General features: G+C 42.4%; 2 protein-coding genes across 2 annotated transcripts; both read left to right on the forward strand.

Annotated features, from left to right (window-relative positions):
• Nucleotides 1-24: 24 nt before the first annotated feature.
• On the forward strand, nucleotides 25-3618 carry RPL24 (ribosomal protein L24). Its single transcript, XM_050333713.1, has 6 exons — nucleotides 25-111; nucleotides 239-314; nucleotides 1169-1279; nucleotides 2395-2531; nucleotides 2842-2905; nucleotides 3491-3618. Exons 1-6 carry the CDS (start codon nucleotides 107-109, stop codon nucleotides 3569-3571), a joined length of 474 nt encoding a protein of 157 aa, XP_050189670.1. The 5' UTR covers nucleotides 25-106; the 3' UTR covers nucleotides 3572-3618.
• Nucleotides 3619-6279: 2661 nt separating this feature from the next.
• ZBTB11 (zinc finger and BTB domain containing 11) lies at nucleotides 6280-24447 on the forward strand. The gene is made up of 11 exons (XM_050333703.1): nucleotides 6280-6604; nucleotides 9350-9585; nucleotides 10219-10450; nucleotides 11559-12343; nucleotides 14109-14288; nucleotides 14802-15038; nucleotides 15424-15568; nucleotides 16532-16649; nucleotides 19123-19281; nucleotides 19749-19924; nucleotides 21255-24447. The coding sequence occupies exons 1-11, from the start codon at nucleotides 6295-6297 to the stop codon at nucleotides 21785-21787; spliced, it is 3111 nt and encodes a 1036-aa protein (XP_050189660.1). The 5' UTR covers nucleotides 6280-6294; the 3' UTR covers nucleotides 21788-24447.

The raw sequence follows: 24447 nt of genomic DNA on the forward strand, positions 1-24447 counted from the left end.
GCGGCCCTTCCCGGCCCTGCCCTCCCGCTCCCGTCGGGCCCCGCGCGTTCCCGACACCGCCCCGGCGCGCTCCCCGCCCCTCCGGCCCCTCTCCGCCGCCGCCATCATGAAGTGAGAATCTCCGCTGCCCCATCCGCCTCCATCCTCCGCGGGGAGGCGGCCGCGGGGCTCCGGCTGCCTCCCCCGGCCGCCTCCCCCGGCCCCCCGCGCCCTCCCCTAACTCTTGTCTCCCGCGCAGGGTCGAGCTGTGCAGCTTCAGCGGGTACAAGATCTACCCGGGCCACGGCCGGCGCTACGCCCGCACCGACGGCAAGGTGAGGCCGGGTCGAGCCCCGCGGCGCCGGGCGGGCTCGGGGAGGGCGGGGGGCCCGGCGAGAGGCCGCGCTGTGCGGGGGGAGCGGCGGCCGCGCGTTTGGTGTTGCCCGGGGATGCCGCTGGCGTGGCTGAGGGGCCTGCCCGAGTGGAGGATGTTGAATGGTGCGAGGGCACCATCGCTGTCCAGGTGCTGTTGCGTGGGGCTGGGTTTTAGGATGCGGTTTGGAAAGGATGTCTCAGAGCAGCAGGTATTCTGCTTGGGCATCCTGCATCTCATCATGCTGGGATTTGCTGCTGGTCTTGAGGATGAGTGTGTGCAGATGGTTGGGGGGGAATAGGGAGGAGAACTCTTTCAGGCCCTCGTCTCACATGCAGACAAGACTGTCTCTTCAAGCCTCCAAAAGGAGGGGTTGCGTTTTGGGTATCCTGCGCTGTCATCTTGCTATACGGAATGACAGCTAAGGAAGTAAACTGATTGAATCCTTGTTTGCTCTCCTGGGAGTTAGGCTATACTTAAAATCGAACTGTATAGTTAATAAGAAATCAGTTTGCTCATTCTGCCTGTTGTTTTAGAAAAGCAGGTTCGTTTTAACTGTGCAAGAAGGAATTGGGTGGAGCATTGGTCTCCCTGTCTTCCTTAGGCCAAGTTTTGACTCACTCCCACATACAGAAAGTAGTACATAGTTACTTGAGGACAGACACCTGAAAAGTATGATGTTGTCTTCTAAAATTTTTAATAGTCAGAGCTGTGTTAAAGAAATACAAAGGCATCACTGTTGAAAAACACTGACTCAAACATTTACTTCATGCAGACTTGCGATAATGCCATTCATAAAATACTTTGCCTTCACAGGTTTTTCAGTTCTTGAATGCAAAATGTGAGTCTGCATTCCTTTCCAAGAGAAACCCCCGTCAGATCAACTGGACTGTTCTGTACAGGCGTAAACACAAGAAGGGACAGTCAGTAAGTATATACCGACTAAAGGCTGCCAATAGATGTGGTCACTGGTCTGTTGGAGGTCACTTGAGCTGTTCAGTGGAAGTGTGACCCATATAACCAGGATGACGAGCTGACCAATAATGGTGAAAATGTGATCCCAGTTTCATAATTTGATACACTGCTTTGTGGTTTAAAGGTAACCAGCTCAGCAAAAACATTGTATTTGGGTGGTAGCACTTCTCTGAGGAGCCACTCAGAGCCACAGTAGGTTCAGTAGATCTTAACAATTGTAGGAATGGCATGATTCAAAAGATTTGCTTTAGGGAAGGTGGGTAATGCTGTTTAATATACAGACTTTTTAAAAGTTTGTTCTTGTAAACTTCCTGAAATGTGACGGCATAGATGATTTGGGAGTTTAGGGGGCAGGGATGGCACTTTTCACGTACTCTCTTGAAAACCTTGTGCTGTACCTTAGCAGAAGGCCTTTCTTATGTTATTACTGCATGAAAAAGATAAATCACTAAGGCATGTAGCATGAGGTATTTCCAGTGCTGTTGTACAGCAGAAGAGCATTTAGAAAGGCTCACACAGTGCTGAAAATCAGTGTTTTTACCAGTCTGTTTGAAAAAGGGAAGTTTGGTGGTCAATGGCTTATACTGCAGCCTAGCACTTGATCCCCCTAAACAGGTGTGGAGTGTCTTCCTTTCAGAAGATTGCATCAAATGGACTTTATCCCTCCTTCCCCTTTTTTTTTCCTTCTGTGAGTTACAAAAGGCTGAACTTCTGATGTTCTTCCAAAATAATTTTCCTTGGTACCCTTGCTGTAAAAGCCTCAAAGATAAGGGGGCTAGTGCATGTTCTCAAACACCAAGAGCTGGATAGCCATGGAGACATCCAAGGATTGTTGGCAATAACACATTAAGAACAGGATGTGGCTGGAGAAGGGGCTGCACAGAGGTAGGGCAGCACTTCTCTGTAACCAACAGAAGAAATCTCCGAAGTGAGGGGTAAAATTCTGCTTTGTTTTATAACAGTTTTATAACAGCTTCAATCTCAATAGCACCTTGTTTCTGTAATTGTCTTTAGCCATTTACTTAATGTCTTGTGATGCTAATTTTCTTCATCTTGTGCCATTGTAGGAAGAGATACAGAAGAAGCGCACTCGCCGCGCTGTCAAGTTCCAGAGAGCCATCACTGGTGCCTCTCTGGCTGAGATTATGGCCAAACGAAACCAGAAGCCCGAAGTACGCAAAGCACAGAGGGAACAAGCTATTAGGTGAGACGTCAGAAATCACTGAGGTTTTTAGTTTGTTTTTAATCAGTATATTTGTATGTAATATCTCGGCAAGAGACTGTAGCAGCAAAGAAGGGTCTCCTCTTGACCTCTCACTTTGTGAAAATAATTTTTTTGTCCCGCACAGTCCTGCTGTCTCTGTTGTAGTCTCCCTAGAGGGTGTTGCATGCGGAGGAGAAATCTGCAATAATGCATCCCGTTCCTGACCTTAGGGAGCTCTTAGAGTGCTGAGACAAAGAAATATGGAATGGCAGACACAGATAACGATTCCTCTTTTTCTGTTAATTAACAGGGCTGCAAAGGAAGCCAAGAAGGCTAAGCAGGCAACCAAGAAAACAGCTGTTTCTGCTGCAAAGGTGAGATACAGTAGACAAAGAGAAATTATGAACTGGAATACACCATGTTGTAAAACAACACACAACATTCTGCTGCAGGACTTAATGGGAAATGCCCATTTCTGTTTTGAAGAAGTGTTTTGCATTACTTCTTTTTTTGGTTTTATCTGAAAACGCCTTGACCAGACTTTTGTAGTAAAGTTAAACATACCCAAGTAGCTGAACAGAATTAACTTTTTTTAACAGAATAAATAAGTATTACAGTAAAACAACTTTCTGGCTTTCTGTTAGAGATACTTAATAGATAAAAAACTTGGTTGGATGTAACATTTTCACTATCTAGGAACTTAATACCAACATATTGATGAGTGCCACCATTGGTTTCATTATTACTTATGAATTAATACTGTATGCTGGCGTCATACATGTTGTAGGCTTAGTGGTATGTGTGTAAACATCTATTAACATGATTCTCATCTGATAGATTGTAATTCTAATCTGGGGTGATTTAAATTGCCTAATTTCCGTGAAAAATATATACAGGGGTGCTTTCAAGACTGCAAATAAATTGCTTCTCTTTGTTCATACCTAACTATTTCTCTACAGGCTCCTACAAAGGCAGCACCAAAGCAGAAGATTGTGAAGCCAGTCAAGGTTTCTGCTCCCCGTGTTGGTGGAAAGCGCTAACTTGCCAAGCTGTTGGTCATGCTCAATAAACATCTGGTTAACTTTCATTACTTGTGCCATGTTCTCCTCAGCTGTGTGAGATACACTGAAGAAAATGAATCTGTGAAAAAAAACAGGTCTTTTTTTCTGCAGACTGAAAAACATCTCTAACACACTTGTTTCTTAGACAGCATGCTGTGTTGGGATGCTTCCAAAGTCCTTCACGAGTGGCTCATTGACAGGGTAGGTGGAGCTGATGGTCATAGGGTGTTCTTGCTGGAGGACAGAATGGCACATAAGTTTATTCTGCATCTGTGACTGATGACATTAAAAGAGGCTTCTAAGCTCAGAGATGCAAACTGAAGTGGCGGTGAAGCAGTGCCATCTTTAAGACACCCAGAAAGGTTAATGCAGTTCTGTGTTGTGCAATGCATGTAGCAAGATGTAGAGAATCAAAGCAGGAAAAGTTGAAAAAAGAATGGATAGTTTCATGGACTGTGTGGCTCTTAAAGGTTCACATGCAATTCGTGGGTCAGGAAGTAACCAAGTGATGGATTATTGGGAGCTGTTGTCAGGAAAAGGATGCCTGTGAAGGTTGAATGAGTTCAAATGCAGTTGATAATACATGCCTGCTTAAAGCCCATTTAGTATATTTAACTTCCAGAATGCACATTGAGGTTTCCCTTAGTAATTCACCCTCCCAGCACTAGAGGGATTGAAATTCTTCAGAGGAAGTATCTGCCTGCCTTAGGAATTGTGCTGTGCTGTCAGGATGCCCAAACTCCGCCATAGTTTTGCTGGACAGCAACAGCCGTGGCAAAGCAACATTCTCTGACTTACCAGAACCATAACAGAAAACAAACCTTCTCTGTTTTCTGGATGAGCTGCTTCTCAATTTACTGATGTCACATCTTGATGCCTGTTATCTTTGAGGGCTTACTTTATTATCCTACTACACTGGTCAAGGAAGCAGCTTTGTTCTCACAGTTCTGCTTCCTGCAGTTCTTGGGGCTTCAAAACCACAATGGTTGTAATGGGCGCTCTGTGTTATGGGCTGTATTTTTAAATTATGCTTTGTTTTGAGGTTCCTAATAAATTAGATACGGGTCTGGGTGAAGTTTTCAACCCTTTTGAAAAAGGCCTAGCTTGATCATATTACTGGAATTTGCACTGTTACCTTCCAAACGTTCTGCTTTTTGCTAATTAAAAAAATGCGTAGGAGCTATTCATGTTTAGAATGAGATTGAAGGCTTTTAAACTGGTTAAGATAGCTGAGAGTGAAGAAGCCAGAATCTGGAAAGGATTTTTAATCATCTAAAACTCAAGGCTGAAAACACCACTTAAAATTACCTATGCTAGTGGTGACTGCCAGATAGGACTAATCTATAAGATGCTATTTGTTAATTTTTTGACGTTTGCGGGCTTTGGTTGTCTGGTGTTACTGCAGAGGTGCACAGGAATGCTTTAAGATTATTCTTCCTTGATGTTTATGTCTGAGTTTGGATTGATCTGGTGACATGGAGTAACAGCTCATCGGGTTACTCCTCTCACAAGCTATGCTTCAAGTGAATGAGGCAGCCTGTTCAGAGCAGGGCATTAACCTGGTATAACAGGACGTTATTCAGCTCAAACATCAATGTAACACAAAGAATTAACATGGGAATTAATATTGTATTTTCCTAATGGAATGTCATTGATTATCAAGTATTTATCATCAAAAATTGAATACTTTAATTGGCTGTAGGCCCACAAAATAATTTAGGTTGGGAAGGACCTCCAGAGGTCAGCTACTGCAACCCTTTTCTCAAAGCACATGTCTGTTTACATCAGGTTGCTAAGATGAGTATCCAGCTGAGGCTTGAACAGCTCCGAGGACAGAAGTGGTCCCAGAACCTCTTCGGGCAACCTGTGCCAGTATTCGACCACCACCATCGCTAAAGAAAACCCCAAACAAACCAACCTCCCCCCTTTTATATATAACCGGCCCGTCCCGGCAGCCTCGCTCCATGCGGTCGGTCGTCTCCCAGGCACCGAGCGCAGGGGAAGGGTCGCTGCTGCGGCGCCCTTGGCTGGGCGAACACCCCGCTGTTCCTGCCTCTCGTTTGCTGTCTCTGTTACGCGTGTAAGAGCCGGGTCAGAGCTCAGACGAGGAGAACCGGCAGCTGACGTTTAAAATACTTTCTCCCTCGCCCCTCACAGATGATACAGAGCGCACCGAGGCCCGCCCGGTGCTGCTCCTGATAACAGTGCAGCCCGAATCTCACTGCTCGTCTGCTCGCTGCCCCGGCTCCTGAGGCAGTTCTGGAGCAGAGGCCGCTCGTTTCGGAGCCGGGGCTCCAAAGGAATTGATTTTCTCGGGAGCGCTCCCGGCGCCTCGGCCGCGCCCTGCCCCGCGGGCTCTGCCCGGCTCCAAGATGGCCGCCCCGGCCCCCGCTCGGCCTCCCTTCCGCCCGCTTCCAAGATGGCGGCCCCACTCCCCTCGCGAACGGCGCCTTCCCCGCGCAGCCGCCCCTGCCCGCCCCTCCCCCACGCGTGGGGATCTGCGTCACTTCCGGTTGTGCAGCAGCCATTTTGTCTTTCCGCCGCGGCCGCTGCCCGAGCTTCTCCCTCCCTCCCGCCGCCCGGGGCCGCGGCACTCCAGTTCCCCCCCGGCCGCGGCTCCCGCCGGCCCCGGGGCCCACCCCCCTTCCCCGCCCCGGCAGCGGCTCCGCGGGCGCGGGGGGGCGGCTCCCGCGCCCCCCGCCATGTCCAGCGAGGAGAGCTACCTGGCCATCCTGCGGTACCTGACCAACGAGCGGGAGCCCTACGCGCCGGGCACCGAGGGCAACGCCAAGCGCAAGATCCGCAAGGCCGCCGCCTGCTACGTGGTGCGCGGCGGGACCCTGTACTACCAGCGGCGGCAGCGCGACCAGCAGCGCTTCGCCGAGCTGGAGGTGGTGCTGCAGGCCGAGCGCCGCGCACGCCTCATCCGCAACGCGCACCTGGCGCCCGACGGCGGGCACCGCACCCGCCTGCAGACATGGCAGGGGCTCTCGCAGAAGTACTGGTGGAGAGGTGGGTGCAGCCGCGGAACAGGGCGGGCGGGGGCTGCGGCGGCGGAGCGGAGTCACAGAGTGGACCGGGCTGGGAGGGACCGCAGGGGATCGTCTGGTGCAGCCTCCCTGCTCAGGCAGGGTCATCCCGGAGCACGTGGCACGGGACTGTGTCCGGGTGGTTCTTGAGTGTCTGCAGTGAGGGAGATTCCACACCGCCTCTGTGTGAACAGACTGCTGGGCAGTCTGTTCCAGCACACAGTCACCAGCACAGTAAAAAAGTTCTTCTTCATGTTCAGGTGGAATTTTCCTGTGCATCAGTTTCTGCCTGTTGTCTCTCATCCTATTGCTTGGCACCACCGAGCAGAGCCCGGCTCCATCCTCTTGGCAGCCTCCCTTCTCTGATACTTAAAGACAGCTGCTGAGGTCCTCTCTCAGCCGTCTCTTCTCGAGGCTGAACAGACCCAGCTCCGTCTGCTTTTCCTCCTAAGAGAGATGCTCCAGTCCCTTAATCATCTTTGTAGCCCTCCACTGGACCCGCTCCAGGAGCTCCGTGTCTCTCTGGTGCTGCAGGGTCCTGAAGAGGTGTCGTATGTGCCCTTCCTAGAGAGAGCAGGAGAGCACCGGTGCCACCTCGAAGCACGTGGCCTGTGTCACTCCCCAAGGGGCAGGGCTCGCCCTGCGCGGTGCACCTTGGCCAGCAGATTGTCCCGGGGATTCTTACCCAGTAGCTGTATTTTGAACAGATGGAAATATGGACCAGGACCGTCGCCCTCCAGGTGTTGCATCCAGCTCGGTTAAGGCAGGGGTTTCTTAAACCGAATGCCTTGTATAGGGAGATAATCCGTTCCATGTGACCCGGGTTAGCTTTTAACTTCATCCGTGCATGTGGATGGTGATCATGTTTAGGCACTACAGCTGTCGGTGGTATTTGCAGTCCTGGCACTCATTTTTATATTTATCTCTTTCTTTCAATGAGAAACTGAAAAGACCAGACCCATTCTCATCCGAGTCCTGAGTGCTGTCAGAGCTGTTGTGAATGGTGGTGCATGAACAGCAATAATTCCTGGTTGGAACCTTCTTTTGGCTGAGCCAGTGACTTGATATCTTCTTCCCTTTGGATTTGCTATTCTACTTTTAGTCCTAGGTATCTATTAAAAAATATCCTGCTTTTCACTTGCTCAGGGCCCAGATTGTGTCTGTATTGCTTCTCTTGTTCTGCTTTCTTCATCAGTCAGCAAGTTTGTCATTTCAGTTTTGTTTTTCCCTATCTTAATTTGGAGGGGGTCTGCTCTAGGTGCAGCACATCCTTCTCGTCCAGATCTCATTGACTTGAATACCCTTTGATATGAAAAATGATTTGTTGTCTCAGGATGATATATCTCAAGTTGATACATCCATTCTGGATGGTGGTTTCCTTGCCTTTATCTGCGTTCTCATTGTCTGCCCAGTACTGGACTGTTCCAGCATCTGCTGTCATCCTGTGCTGGAAACTTCCCTGATGGACCTCATCACATCTTCTGTTTGTCAGAGAGGGCATTCTGTATTCTGCATCTTTCGAGATTACTGGTCACCTTTATTAGCACAACCTGTATACTCCTGTTTCTCTTGCGCTGAAAATACTAAAATTCATTCCCTGCTTTCAGTTCAAGTATTACGTTTCTTACCTGTGTCTCTTTTAAAGCACTGTTTTCCTTTGCCATTACAATACTCTTAGGCTTCCAGTGGACAGCAGCTTTGACCCAGGTCTGATATGGAGATGGGTGTCAGTCTGGTGTTAGTCTGCTCCAGCTGGGAAGCAGTGGGTTGGAGTGTGGCCCATGGGCCAGGAAGGGTGTTGGATATGTGATTTGAAGACCAGAGACCTGTGCTGAGAACTAGCCCTGATTTCAGATAAAATCAAGAAAATGTAAAAGTGTTTGAAATAGGCATGAATGTTTTGGGTTGCCTTAAGTGTGTGTTTTCCTGATCCTTACAGGGATACATATGGAATGCTAGTGCATCTCATTGTCTGAGAAGGTGTGAGCAGTGCAAGTCTGAGTCTGTGTCAGCCAAGTTTTTGAGCTGTGCTGGGTTTGAGCTATAGAGGCGTGGCTGTTATGTATGCTCTTATTTGTCCTAGTGAAGGAAATTAATTTGGGTTGAAAGCCATACACAGAAAATGTCTTGGTACCTAGAAGTACCCTGGGCTTAGGAACTATTAAGTATCTAAAATTATTTAGTTACACTGATTAGGGTACTAGTGGGAAATTACTTGATTTGAATTCCAAAATCATAAGCAATTGATTTAAATCAGTGTTAATAGTACGTATCATCAGTATTGTATATAACGCAGTTGATCCCAATTTTGTAAAAACCCTTAGGTGAGCCTTCCATTTCCTGTCCCCTTCTATAAGAACAAGCCATTTGTGTTGGCTAAATGCAGGATTACGTTGCAGCTTTCGTTGTCTTGGGATTCTTATGGTAAATGTCTAAATACCATTATTTTTTTCTAGCCTTAAAAATCTTTCTCATGGAAAATACATTTGCTTGATGTAGTGACATTCTAAGTGTTCTGTCTCAGATTAATGGGTTACAGTAGTAACGTGCAATATCATGAAATGGTGTGAGAGAATCAGAACTGGTAATGTGAAGTAGGAACGTGACTTCCCTTTTCTTGGTTAGCATGTAATATGGTTATGCTAATCCACCTACATGTTTAATTGTGTGTTTAAGGTAAATTCAATTACAATGAGAAGCCTAATTAAGCTCCATTAATTTTTCTTAGGTATCCTTAAGCAGGTTAAAGATTACATTAAAGAATGCAGCAAGTGCCAGGAAAAGCTGGATCGCTCTAGATCTCTGTCGGATCCTTCTGAAATGCTGGGGGAACTAGGACTGGATGCAAAATCTCATGAAGATAGTAATGAAACAGATGATGAATTGAGTAACACAGGATCAATTCCAGCTGCATCCCCAAAGCCTGTGAAGAAGAAGCCAATAGCAAAGCACGAGCTTGTATTTGTAAGTACCGTTGTTTGCATCTGAATGAATTTGAATTGTCTGTTACTGCGTTCTTGGTCATGTACTTATTTTCCATTGTTTTGATAGTCTTGTAATAGCAAAACAATATAAATTTTGCCAAAGATGTTGAATATGTGCATATGGGTTACTGGTATAGATGACATCATTGTTGGAAAAGCAAATTACCCTGACACCTATTTATGCATATAGCATCCAAGGTAAAATGAATGGCAAAATTTCCAGGGGTAAAACATCACATACAAGATTGTCTTAGGCTCTTTATCTCTTCCTTAATAAATGATGCTATATTGATATATAAAGTTCTTGTTCATAAGTGCAGGCTCGTGGGCATGTGAAAACAAATCTAGAAACCATTTGAGATTGTAGCATAGAAAAATAAGATCAAAGAACTGTTTGAATATGTCTTCCCTTTTTCCAGTTTTCTGTTTTAACTGTATTTGGAGGGAGGGTGAAACTTCAAGGAGAAAACAATAGTAAATTTAAGCTTTATGTTATACAGGCTTGAACTGATTGCATGGTTGCAGAAAATAATCCTTTTCTGTGTTTCAGTGTGAATGCTTAAAAAGGCACAATCTAAATGTAATGAAGTTTTCATAATGTTGTTTATGACAGGTTGACAGTAAGGGCCTTGTGAAGCAGTCATCTTCCAAACATTGTCTGTCAGTCTTAAACCAGCTGAATCAGCAGAGGCTTTCCAATCAGTTCTGTGATGTGACTTTGCTGATTGAAGGAGAGGAGTACAAAGCTCACAAATCTGTCTTGGCAGCCAACAGCGAGTACTTCCGCGAGCTCTTCATTGAAAAGGGAGCTGTCACTAGTCATGAAGCTGTAGTGGATCTGTCAGGTGAATTGCTGTGGGTTTCAAAGCTAGAAATCATAATATCTTAACTAAGGTGTACAGTGTTTAATTCAATATTTTTTGAGTGTTCAAGATAACCAAATATTTTTACCATGCTTTTTTCTCTCTTTAAAAGTATTTTATGTGGATTTTAATGCTAAAGTGATTTCTCTGATTTTCCATGGACTATGGTATTTCATTTTAAAATATCTGAGAAGCTTTTGATTGATTTTTACCTTGCTTAGGTGCGTTTCCTCCTTGTATTGGTCACAAACATTAAAATGGGAACATAATCAAATGCTTGAATACATCAGTAGGGGATGTTGACTGTCTTCTTGGAGAGCTGATTAGCTTACCAAATACTAAATCGTTTCTAAATTCTCTGAAGAAGTATTATATATGTCTGCTTATTTCTCAAACCTTCTGGTATGTTAGAGATAGGAGGTAATTCTAAAATCAATGCTCTAAAAATAGGTTTGTAGTGATGAAGAATAGGTACAGAACATATGCCTTCTGCATTGCTTTCTCGTGAGTCTCTTAACTATGCCTGTCTCTGCATGAACCATAGACATGCATGAACAATACACTTCTAATATGAAGGTCCAGAAGGTCCCCCAGATCAAATGTGTGATTTATGATTTATACAACTGTTGAAAATTTTACCAAATTCTTACATTTAAGCATTTCTATCTATATATCCATATATTTGTTGTTTCCAATTGCTATTTTCTTATTTTTCTGCCACATCACTTGATACTTAAGTCCTGTGTACTTTCTGAATGTAGCAGGTCCAGGGAAACTTTGGTTAAATTAATGTGTCTCAAAAGTATCTTGAAACATTTTTCTATGGAATTTTATTGTGAAACTACCCAAGTTCTACTTAATTATTTGAAAAGTTGTCTGAGCTTACTTACACATAGAAAATATATGAGGAGGAAGCTTTTGTGTAAATGATAACTAATTGAGTCCCAGTGGAGAGGCTTCAATGTTATTTCAAAGTGTGTATTTCAGACTTAACCATATCAAAGGTGAACTGTTGTATTCATCATGGGATATTTTGGTGTAATTCTGGGTCATCAGTGTTTGCTCTAATACTTTGTTTTATTCCTGGTAGGGTTCTGCAAGTCCAGTTTCCTGCCTCTGTTGGAATTTGCTTACACTTCAGAATTAACTTTTGACTTCTGTAGCATGGCAGAAGTGGCCATGCTTGCCCGGCATCTCTTCATGACGGATGTCCTGGAAATCTGTGAAAATGTGCACAAACAGATGGAAGAGAAACAAATCACGGTGTACCAAAAGGGGGACATTCAAACTGTGGAGTCAACACAGAACTTAGCAGAGCAGGCTGTTGCTGAGACACAGCCCTCCGATGGTGCTGAGAAGCCTAAGCTGACAGACGGTGCAGTGCCAGTAGTGGTGAACGGAGCTCCTTCCTCTGCTGGGACAGAGGAGGCAGCAGCACCCCAGCCCAACCTCCTGCATGCAGAGCCTCTGGAGGCCACTCCCAGTGATCTTCCAAAGCCTGTGGAGCAGCGTGAAACAGCTGAGAATTACATCAAGATCCAGCTGGTGGGGAGCATTTCAAACAGCCTGTGTGAGAGATCAGCTGTGGAAGCCATGGACACACAGAGTCAAACAGAAATTGAGGCAGTTCAAAGTGAAAGCGATAAAGCACACATGGACACTGCTGCTGAAGACTCCTCAGAGACACTCAAGCAAAGTAACCAACAGGGCATCCCAGTTTCCCCACAGGAAAACCTTGATTCCAGCCAGGATGATACTTACAAGAGCAAGCTTCGCCAGCGTTCTGTCAGTGAAGGGGGATATATCAGATTGCATAAAGGAATTGAAAAGAAACTGCAAAGCAGAAAGACAAATCCTAAATCTGCAGTACAGCAGGTATTCTATCTGTCATTAGGCCTGTTGTCAGTAATTATCAGTGTTTCAAAACTTATCTGAAAAGACTGCTGCTCAGTTCCAAGCCCTGTCTTGCAAGTGTTTTTCTTTTTTGAGTAATTAACATTACTGCAAACCAAAGTAACTTCTAAATCATAACGGTTGTGAGGAAAAAACACAAACATTGACTTGGCATCAATATTCCTTCCATATTAAAGACCATTGAGCATGCTCAGTGACCTTAGCCCAGTTTGAGTACCTTCTCATGGCAGTCCTTGATGATCTGTGAATTTAATTTTTAACTATGTCATCTTTATGTCAGTCATAGACAGATGTATTTATCTGTTAGAGAAGTGAGACCCTGCGTTTCTTCAGACTTGAAAACAGCACTGGGAATGAAAAATTTGACATCCCATGTGGATCTTATGATGTAGTCATAAGTCACAATAATGTAGTCCTGCTACCTTCAGATTGAGGTCAGTTCAGAAAAAAAGGTTCAAAGAGCATTGATGTTAAAAACTCTAGCACTCAAATATACTAAATGTTTAGTCATTGAACTAGTTGATTCAGTTATAATTTTCTTTTTTTAATGAAACAGTCTTATTATTCTTTCCCCTTTGGGAGCCTTTCCTATTCAAGTGCCTATGGATAGTTGATACTCACCTCACTGAGCATTAATACATTTGGTTTGTGACAGTGTACACTTCATGGCATGTTGGCAAAGTCTTCTGAAGAAGTGTTAATTTCCAGAGGTCTTTTGAGAGGTTTGCCTAATGGAGCCAGCAGTTCCACACACAGGGGAATAATTTGTTATCATTACAACACCCTCATAGCCAGAAACTGTAGCATTAGTCTCTTTCTCCTGATGGACAGTTCAAATCCCAGGTGTTAGAACTAGCACAGACAAAATACTTGAGCAACCTGTTTATGGTGGTTTCCAGAGGCATGGAAGGGCTGGCATGTTTTCAAAAACTGTTAGATACCTTGCTTGTTGGAAGAACAGGACAAAGAAATGGGGATGCTTATATTTACTTCCCTTGCCTTATTCTCAGAACCCCAAAGGGTCCTGATACAGGATATATCAGCCTGATCACTTACAATTTGGCTTTTAAAGAATTTGACAGCAAGTTTCTACAAAGGAAAATAAGATTATTAGCTCCAGATAGCACTGCCAATGCTACCTAACAAAAAAAACACTAGTACCTTACATAAAAAATCTCCAGGAAAGCTGGTATACTCTTAATCTGAAAGAACTTATTTGCCTAAATACTGTGAATTTTTGGTAGGTTATTAATTGCTCATTTTTTCTGGCTGATAAAAATTAATTAGTGGGTTTTTTTATGTAGTATGATGATTTTTCTAGTAAACCAAATAGAAATTCTAAAAAAGGGAAGTTGGGAGTTCAGCAAAGGGTTAGAAACATTAGATAGAAATTGTGACCGGTAGTACTTTGTGATTCCCCTTAACTATCCCTTGGCTCTCACCTAGGGAGTTACTCAGGGCTGAACAGTTATTTGTCCCTGAACTGGTAAATCATCGTGTGCCCATCATCATAGCCAGTTTACAGTTTTAAGACCAGTTTGTCACTCACCATGACATCCGTAGTTTTGTAGTGAACTGAAACAAGGTAACTTGCTAGCAGCTAACTGAGCAAAATCAACAGGTATTATAGCAACACAGAAAAATCAGGTTTTAGTACTCACTTGCAGAGGGAGTATGAAATACAGTGTAGTAAAATTCATTTAAGAGTTATGTTTTTCCAACCTAGGTTGCCATGAAGCTGGTACAAAGAGGGAAGAAAATGAAACAGCCCAAAAGAGAGACCACGGAAAATAACGAAGTTGAAGCTCAGCACAAGTGCACTGAGTGTGGAATGGTGTTCCAGCGGCGCTATGCACTTATAATGCACACACTGAAACATGAAAGATCTCAAGAATACAAATGTCCGGTAAGTTGAGGGTTTTTTCTATCTGTAAACTTCCCTCTTTATGCAAATTCATTGAGTAATGGCATTAGTAATTAATTTTTCTTGCCTTTTTTTGGTACATGCTTTTATTGTTCTTAAGGATTTCAGAGTCAGATGCAGCCCTGATCTGGATGGGGTGGGGTAAAATGTGGTGCAGCCACTTGGCCTGGCAGCACTGTGTGACATGGGAGTATTCCTGCTGTTCAAGACAGTGCTGACATGGGATTTACTTTAACCTTACCAGTAAATTTGCAACCGTGCTTAGATTCAGCTTGAAGTCAGTGTCACTGGGAAGTGATCAGGGGTTCTGTCAGTAGCCATAAAATTAAAAATGTGCAATGATTAATTAACCTGAGATAGAATACCTCTTGGAGTCAGGTTATGGATTTAACCATATTACTGTACTCAAAACCTTTGATTACTTTTTTTTTTTTTTTTTTAAATATAATTTTGAGTGTTAAAAGCAAAGTAAAGTTGTGATATTTTCTTTGCCAGCTGTGTAAAAAGGAATTCCAGTACGGTGCATCCCTGCGGGCCCACCTGGTCCGGCACACTCGGAAGACTGAAGCCAATCCCGCAGCTACGAGTGCGGAAGGGACGGGTGTGTCTGCCGTGAAAGGGAGAACTAAACGGGAATTCGTGTGCGATATCTGTGGGAGAACTCTGCCGAAGCCCTATTCTCTCAGAATACATATGCTCAAACATACAGGTGTAAAACCACATGCATGCAAGGTAGAGTCCTTTTACCCTCTAATCAAATTAGTCGCGGTCTCTTGATACTTTGGTATTGATGCTATGCCCTAAAATTCATGTGAATTTTAGTCACTTCAGAATAGGGAATGCTGCTGTAACATCCCGATGAAAGTGTTTGCGGTCTGAGAGCGAGAAAACCAGAATGAATTTGAGTCGTAAAAGTTCACGATTCCTGTGTCTAGAAGAATGTCTTCCCTCAAGTATTCCTTTTTTTAACAGACCAGGTCTGTCACTGGTGCAAAATCACAGGCGTGGGCTATCCTAGTTCCCAAGAAATACAGGAGGTTTTGTTGTGTTTGAAGTTAAACTCATATTATGTAATGATTTTTGTTTGTCCTATTCCACCATATACGGATTTTTTTAGGTTTGTGGAAAGACCTTTACATATAAGCATGGATTAAAAATGCACTTGGCTCTCCATGAAGTACAGAAACAGTTCAAGTGTGATTTGTGTGAGAAGTCTTTTGTCACAAAAAGAAGTCTTCAGGAACACATGAGCATTCATACAGGTAAGTGATGAGAAAGGGAATCCTTTTCCTTTGTCTGGCTGTTCTATGCTGCTGAACTTCATCATTGTTCCTCAGTGTCAAAGGCACTGTTTAAAAAAAGAAATGGCAGTTTCTCCTTTCTCCTCTAGTGGTCAGGCAGCAGAGACAGAGGGAAGTAGTCATTTTCTGGGTTTATTTTACCATCGCTTAATGTTATTATGCAGATATTCTGTACAAGAACAGGGAATTGTGGTTGGTCTGTTCCTGTTAATGTACGTATTTAATGTCTGTGTCATGTCAATTCAACAAAAATAGACAGCAGGCTGCAATGTTTTAGAGCACTTGTACTTCCAGTCTATCCTTATAGAGGAAAACAAGTTAAATCTCTCAAAATCTCCATATATGTTTTACAAGACTTGCTGAACTAATACTGACATTTTAAAAAGCCTGGTGTCTTGAAAGATCTTAGGATGTGAAAGAACGATAGTATAATAATTTAATACAAGGAATTTATATTAGTACTCATCACTCCTACATTGATGAATTGCAGCAGAAATTTTTATTTTAAGGTGTTGTTCCACAAGTTCAAGATTTAATACAATTATAATTAAACAAATGCTGTGTTGCTGGAAAAGTTGCATAATGTATGAACACAGGCAGTTGGGGGAGGATTTCACACAAGAGGGCAGTTTTTAGGCTGCTTACTTCTCATGACTGATTAGTAGCTGCAATGAGGTACTTGTGTTTAAAAACATGAAATAAAGCAGTGTAGAGTTGCTGCTCCCCTCTTTGTGTATTGTTGCATTAGCACATACAAAATACACTTAAAAATTTTGTCTGTGTAATTAAACCAACTGCTCTTTGTAGCACTGCTCTGATTACTTAAGATAAACTATATGAGAATTAAAAAAAACACTCTCACAAAGCACTCCAGAGAAATGGAGGCCTGGCTTGGTAACATACTTTCTTTGGTTTTTTTTCCAGGAGAATCCAAGTATCTTTGCCCCATCTGTGGAAAATCCTTCCACAGGGCATCAGGACTCAGTAAACACATAAAGAAACACCAGCCAAAGCCTGAAGTTCGTGGATATCAGTGTACTCAGTAAGTTGGTTGGTGGGTTTCTTTGGTGGGCTTTTTTTCTTAACATTAAGATTCTAGTAATTTTCAAGGTCAAAAGCAGCTCCTTGTTGTGGTGTAAAACAATTCCATTGGCCTGGGATAAGACTTTTAAAGCATAAAAGTAAAAAATGGATTTTTGTAAATACACGTGTTGGAGAGCAAAAGCTTGTTTTTTAACTGTTACCTAGCTCTGGTTTCACGCAGTTATTCTCTAATGGTTGTGTTTGCACTGGAATAGGTGCTGTAATCAGTAGTTATGTGGGTTTGCAGCTCCTTTGTGGAACAAATAAGGGTGGTAAGGTTGTCAGAGGCCAAGGGCCCCCAGCCTGGTTTTGCCCTCTTTTAGTGTGATAGTTGATTTCAATTTAATTTGAAAATGTCCTATATAGCCTGTACTTGTGTGCATCACAGTACACACTGTGTGCTCTGCAGGAACATCATCATAAATTAAGACTCACTGTTGCTTTTAATTTGATTATAAAACATATATGACCACTTAAATATCTTTGCATGATGGACCTCAGTTTAGCAGAAGGTGTACCTGGCAAGAGTGCATCTCTTAGTGCATTAGCAAAACAGGGATACTTTTTCCATGACCGAGCAGACTAGAGGGGAACCTTTCAAGTGACCAAAAAGGACAAATAAGTGCTTAATTTTGGAAGTCTCAGTTAGGTCCCTGGGAAGCTCTCAAGTATTAAGAGGAGTTGCACAATTTATGTGAGTGCCCATAGCAACTCAAGGTTTTAATGAAAGCAATAATCTGAAGTATTGTTTAAGGTACCTCTGGTAGTGAAGCTGTGTGCTAGCGAAAATAGTATTTTCTGAGTGCTGAAAACTAATTCTGTCAGCAATGTTTTTATTTAGGGCTTTTTAATGCTAAAAATATTAATCCTAGAAATACAAAGACCTAATAGAGGCCATGTACTGTTTTATGAAACATACTACGGAAAGCAGTTTTGGTTTTGAAGGCAAAATATATTTTAAAAATGAATTTTTTTTATTTAAGGCAGTAGAGTAATGCATGGAAAAGGTCACCTAGACAGAGAAGATATTTTGAATCCCCAGCTTCTTCAGAACAGACACAGTCCTTGCTGCTTCTGCTGCAAAGATCTCTACTAAGGATATAATTGATGTTTTCACAAATGATTTAGAGACCTTCACTAAGCAATAACCAGACTTCAGTTTTTTAGTTCGGTGGCTTGGAATGGAAACATCGCTGCCAGGCTTTAGTTTGAACTTCTGGCCCAGCTGAGCAAAGCTGAACATGAGTTATTTTCCTAAAACGATCATGGAAGTTTTCCAGTGAAGTATGTTTAAGTTACAGTAATGTGTAACAGTGTTAGAGGGTGGTGGTTGCTTGAGTTTTGTAATTCTCTAATGACTTCTCCACATACGCAGTCCTTGAGGAGAGAGCACCGAGTGCCAGTCTCTGATACTTTTTGATGTGGCTGTGCCAAACCAAGGATCCCCAAGAGCCCTGTTTGAAGAAGAGCTGCCAGTTTTTCCAGCCTAGGAGGAGGCATTTGTTTGGGTGGCTCAAGGATCATCACCTATTTTTCTCCCGCTCTCAAAAGCAAAGAAGACTTTTTCTCCTCTCCAGAATGCCCATTATTCAGAAAATGTAATGTTAAAAGTTTTGTTCCTGTGTGGAAGCTATTTTTTATTTTCAGATTTTACCAGAGGTTGAGAATTCTGAGATTTCCTCATTCCAGTGGTTGATCGTCTACAGAAGTTGAATCCTCCACGTTTACTTGCTGATATTTCTCTGCCTCTGTCCCTTTTTGAGTCATATGATGTTACATGAGGGAGGAGATAGAGATGATCAGCAGAATTTCGTTCAAAGGGAGAAACCATGTCTTTGATTAGACCAGTCCCTGTAGTTTTCATACCAAGAGGAGCTATATAGTCATATTATGGCAAGGTATAAATGAAGGAAAATAGTACAGGTTGCCTGGGTTTAGATGTGTAAAAGCTAAAGAATGAGTATTGCTACTTTCAGATGCTTTCCTTTAGGATCATGGACTTGGTCTTTTAATTTCTAAAAAAAACCCCTTACATTTGAACATTACAAACAACTTCTAGTTATCTATGGACCAGTAATTAATCCTCTTTGGTTAAGGGAAGAAGCAGCTGTGACATCCTCATATGTTCATATGGTATAATGCAAATTTCTGAGGTCTCCCAGTTGTTTTGCCTTTGATTATTCCCTATTAAAATGACAGAAAGAATACAGGGACAAAGTGTTTCAGAGGTCCTCAGGTTTTATCCCAGGCTTTCAAACAAGTGGCTGTTGTTTTAAATTTTCCCTAGTTTGGAAAAGGATTGTGCTTTATAGAAGTATTGATGATGCAGTAGGTGTTCTCAAAGTCTTCAGTTGCTGTTAAAGGATAGGGTCCCAGTGCCTTTGAAATCAGTGCCTTTCTTACACAGGGTGCTAAAACATTTACTGTTACAGGTGCGACAAGAGTTTCTATGAAGCTCGAGATCTTCGGCAGCATATGAATAAACATTTAGGTGTGAAGCCATTTCAGTGTCAGTTCTGTGGAAAATGTTACAGCTGGAAGAAAGACTGGTATTCTCATGTAAAGTCTCATTCTGTCACAGACCCTTACAGGTAAGAGAAAATTAACTGAAATGTACTAATCAAAAGAAGGTTCTAGAGATCCACAGCCAGCCAACAAGGAACTGCCTAGTCCGCTCTAAAAGAACCGATTGATTGGTGGTGACTGGGGTTTTGAGAATGGGTGGGTGACTTTAAATAGTGTAGTGTAGCTGTTAACCTGCTGAGATAGTCCTGGGACTAAGATACATGAAGTAGTACGAGGATAAATATAATTGATAAAGTTAGAAATATTTTGTATGGGATCTCACTTCTAGAGAAGGATAAGTAGAAGCTTTGTGGCTGTGGACAAGAGAAAATGTAGTTCAGTCCAACAGTGTTGCTTCTAATTAGGGAACTGCTTGTTATATGAGACAGTATTCCCATTAAACTTTGCCTACGGTAACTCAAGTGCATTTTGGCTTAAAAAACATAAGTGTACAATAATGGTTTTAATAGATTTCTCACTTAACACATGGTAGGTGTAATGTATGTGGAAAAGAATTTTATGAGAAGGCTTTGTACAGAAGACATGTAAAGAAAGCCACACACGGTAAAAAAGGAAGAGCAAAACAAAATCTGGAACGAGTTTGTGAGCATTGTGGAAAAAAATTCACCCAGCTCCGGGAATATAGGAGACACGTGAACAATCATGAAGGTACGTAGAAAACAAGCCCTGATGACATCCCTCAACCCCTAAAACCATGGTGGAGAGAGAGGGATAATTGTTTGTTTCTTTGAGTCTGTGTATCTCCTGTCTAGTAAGACATGTAGGAGTTCTTACAGGTTCTCCAGTTAGTTTTAAGCTAGTCCTGGCTTGATAACTTGCTTGAGGGGATTCCTAGAGGTGCCTCTTGGGATCTTCCTAAAACTCCAGTCACACACAGGGACAATGCCAGTTTGTATTTTTCAGAATTTTAACGGAAGAGGACCTTTTTTTACAAGTGATTAAAAGTCGTAAATCTGGCAAAGAATTGGACGGCATAAAGCATTCTCCATTTTGAAAAATGCACACAGTTAAAATAATCTTCAGATAGGAGAATGGTTGTCCTAAATTAAAAAAAAAAAAATACCAATGTTGGAAACTGATCAACTTCTTGGTTTATAACAAGCAGTAAACTATTTGATGTTTGGTGAAAATATGAAAACATTTTACAATTTTCTTTTTAAAAACGTATGTGCATTTTTACTTTAGATGTGAAGTATGAAATTGATTTTTGAGTATTTGGTTGTTGCAGCTGAGTCTATATATTCTTCTATCTGAGGGCAAACCCTGCTTTTTTGAAGCATGGCTCCTTTTAAAGAGCTCTTACGAGTAAATCTAATAGCTAACTGTTGAAGTAGAGATTTTGTGTTTGTTTCTAAACAAAGTGTCCTGTAATACCCTAATCTACAGGTACTGGGGCAGAGGAGAAGCCAGTATTGAGATGGCATTGGTCACCACCCACACGCCCCATTAGATATTACAGACCACAGAACTTGGATGTTATGAGGGAGAATAAGATTATAAGAACAGCAGCTGCTGTATTTGAATGTATGCAGTGTAGAAGAGGAGGTGAAAAGCTGTAGGTGTACAGAAGGACTTACAGAAACAAAGGGTGGCTAGAAATAAACAGAAGTGGCAAATTCTGTGAAGTAAACACAGTTTCCAAAAGGCATCACCAGCAAAAAAATTAGAATTGATATTACTAAGTAGTGTGCACTTAAAATAGGGAAGAAACTTCTTTAAAAGGAATCTTGAAAAGTTTTTTAAAAGTAAAATGTTAGATTGGGCTGAGCACTTGTGGAAAATCCTACCACTGAAGGTATTATGGTTGCGTTACATTGTAGCCCAGAAATGGTGAACAGGATCCCTTTCTTACGTGGCAGATGTCACAGCATTCCTTTTCTTCTTTCATACTCCTGTTTCCCCTGTCGGTTCTCATCATGGCTCATGCCTGTTTATGGACTCGGGTGGTCATCTCTCCCCTGCTTTCCCCCGAGCACAGGTGTGAAGCCCTTTGAGTGTCTGACGTGCGGGGTGGCCTGGGCCGACGCGCGCTCCCTGAAGCGCCACGTGCGGACACACACCGGGGAGCGGCCCTACGTGTGCCCCGTGTGCAACGAGGCCTACATTGACGCCCGCACCCTGCGGAAGCACATGACCAAGTTCCACAGGGACTACATACCCTGCAAAATCATGCTGGAAAAAGATACTCTTCAGTTTCACAACCAGGGGACGCAGGTGGAGCATGCCATCAGCATTTTAGCGGCAGACGTGCAGGAGCAAGAAACCGAGATTAGCTTTGATGCTGGTGAGGGTGAGACTGTGGTAGTGACAGGAGAGACGCTTGAAGCCATCGAAGCAGTTGCAGCTACTGAGGAATGTACATCAGTCTCTACTCTTTCTGACCAAAGCATCATGCAGGTGGTGAATTACGTGTTGGCACAACAGCAAGGACAGAAAATGGCTGAAGCGACACAGGCCATTGAAACTGTAGAAGTAGAAGTGGCCCATGTTACGACAACAGACTCCATTTAGTGTATGAGAGAACAAGAAGAGTGAGGTTTTACAATCTGTGAGAGCAAAGTATTGAATGGTTTATCTGGGGCTTACAGAGATACCTGTTTTCAGCTACTCCTCAGTACTGAACATTGTGGTGACAGAATACTGCACCACACAGTAGAGGGAAAAAGTTAGGATGCTCCAGCGTGGGCCAAGGCTTTGAAAGCTAAGATTTCTGTACTGACTATAACTGAAAGGAAAAAAAAAAGGTTGGAATAATGTTTTTTGTGTCATGGAGTAAGTATCATGCTGTAACTTCTAAAAATTAAAAGAAAAAAACATATAAAAAGGCTGCACTAAAAACTAGAAATGCACAGCTATCGGTAGCTTTCTTTTTTTGTTTTAGTGTGCATTTCATCAAGTTTGTGAGCAAATACTTGTATTGGATTCTCCTGTCTACTTTCCAAGACAAAGGGGTGTTAGAATGCTTTGTGCAGTGTGTGCTTCATGTGACATACAGAGAAACAGAGGCTTTTTTCTTTGAGCAGAGGCACCATTGGCAGTGAATCCCAGTTCTGAAGAACTGACTTAAATTCCAGGTGGCAGGTCCAAGGTTCAGCAAAACACTGTTAAAATGTTTTACACATAATGGGTAGGGATCTGCTGAAGGCTGAGGAAGTGGTTGTGATGATTGTGAACTCAGGTTGACCAGAGGACAGCCCACCTCAGGGAGACTCCATAGGGAAGTCAACTCCCCTTCATTTGTAAAGGAGGAGCTTTCCCTGCAGCCTCCACGCACAGCCATGCTTAGGTCAATGTTTGGTTGCCTAAAGGAAGCTGTACCCAAAGCAGGCAGCCTAATGATGGATGTTTCTAGTTTTGCTTTACATTTATTGTACAAACTCTGCAATGAAAAAGATCTCACAGCACACTTCTTTGGGAATGTAAACATGCCGAAGAAGTCCAGCTAGTTACGATCTGATCTTGTCAGGAGGAGGAGCCCTGCTAATTCCCAAACAGGATATCAGGATAGAAAAATAGGAAAATCTTAGTATGGAGTAAAAATCAGATTTGTCTCCAAATTACCAGAGTCTCTAGAAGACCTAATTACTGCTGCTGTAAGAAAATACTTCTAGGGCCTGCTAATTACCCAGTGTTACACCACATGGATGGAAAAATCCTTACTAGGGGTTTCTGCAAAGAAGAATCACAGCCACGCTTGGCCCAAGTTTACATGTCCCTGATGTAATACCACCAACAGTGCACATCTTGATCTGTACAAGGTGAGGGTTCTTTTATTGTTGGTTGTTTGGATTGTTTTTTAAGCAAGCAGCGTGTATGTTGAGGTAACTGAAAGTGCTTTGCATATGAACAATCAGAACTGTCTTCTCTAAATTGTTCTCAGTCTATAGTGGTATCAAATACTTCCTCATTTGGACAGTGGCGAGATACTCAAGGAGCCAGAAACCTGTCATATTGCAGGGTAAGCTTCATAAATAAAACAATGTGCATATAATTCTGTGCTACCTGTGAAACAGATCCACTGAACGAAATCAAAGAAACCCTGTGGCAAAGTAACCACCTCATTTGAATTAGTATTTCTACCTTTCATCTTATTTAACTATGTGAGTATCTGTGTACTAAGCTACAGAGTGGACTGTTCCTTTTATACTTTGCAATCCTGTAGATAAGCAGTTATTGAAAATTTTTCAGCAATATGTAGTTGGATCCAAATTAATTTGTAGATGCCTATTTCAAAGGTCAGGGTCTTTCTTCAGAGAAATAATGTAGTTATTTATACATCCTGCAGCCCTTTACAATTGTATTATTTTCTAATTACCAAATGGAATAAAACTAAAATTAATATTTAAAAAAAAAATACTGCTAGCTGTAACTTGAATTTTTGTATGGTCAAGAATCTGGAGATAGCCATCCTGCTTAAAATTAAAATACTGCCATTATGATGAAAAAATACTTAAAAGAGCACTAGGTGAACTTTAAAATTTACTTCAATATTTGTATCCTACAAATTATTACTAAAGTGAAGAAATGTTCAAGGAAAAATAGCTGTAAATAATGCTAGAACATTATTTGTATATTTAGTGTGTTACCTTACAAAAAGATATTACCAGCACCTTAGTTTAATCTTTGGTGCGTTTATTTATTTGCCCAACCTATGGAAGAGGCAGAAGTGAATGTGAATTTCAGAGCCTTCCTATCCACTGTAAAAATGCTGTAACTGACTCAATAGTCTGCTCTTTACAAACAACAACCAAACAAATCCCAAAAGGTTGTTTCCTAAAAAAGGTTCAGCCGGGAATGTCAAAGCCGAATGTTGTGCACCCCTTTCCTGACACGCTGTGCCTTACATTCCCAGAACAGCGTGAGGTAAGTAGGGAGTGTCACTCTTGGCTTTGCTGTTCCCACGTATGTGTTGCCTTATGCTTTTCTTTAGACTTCAGCACTTAAGATGTTCACTACCCTTCTGCGATCTATTTGAAGTCAGACTGCAAATATGCAGTTGATATTTGATTTTTTTTTAAATAAAGTTCATGAGAAGTGTCCATTTATTAAGTATTCCTGGTGAATTCCTGTACATAATTAATTTGATTTGTACATTCTGCTCTTTTTATTTAGTGTTAGATGTATAAAGTTATGGTTAATTCTGTCATCAAATAAACGGAGCTTTGCCGTGA

Source organism: Myiozetetes cayanensis, unplaced genomic scaffold (genome assembly GCF_022539395.1).
Source record: "Myiozetetes cayanensis isolate MyiCay16 unplaced genomic scaffold, myiCay2020 scf5-8, whole genome shotgun sequence".
Classification (NCBI taxonomy): domain Eukaryota; kingdom Metazoa; phylum Chordata; class Aves; order Passeriformes; family Tyrannidae; genus Myiozetetes; species Myiozetetes cayanensis.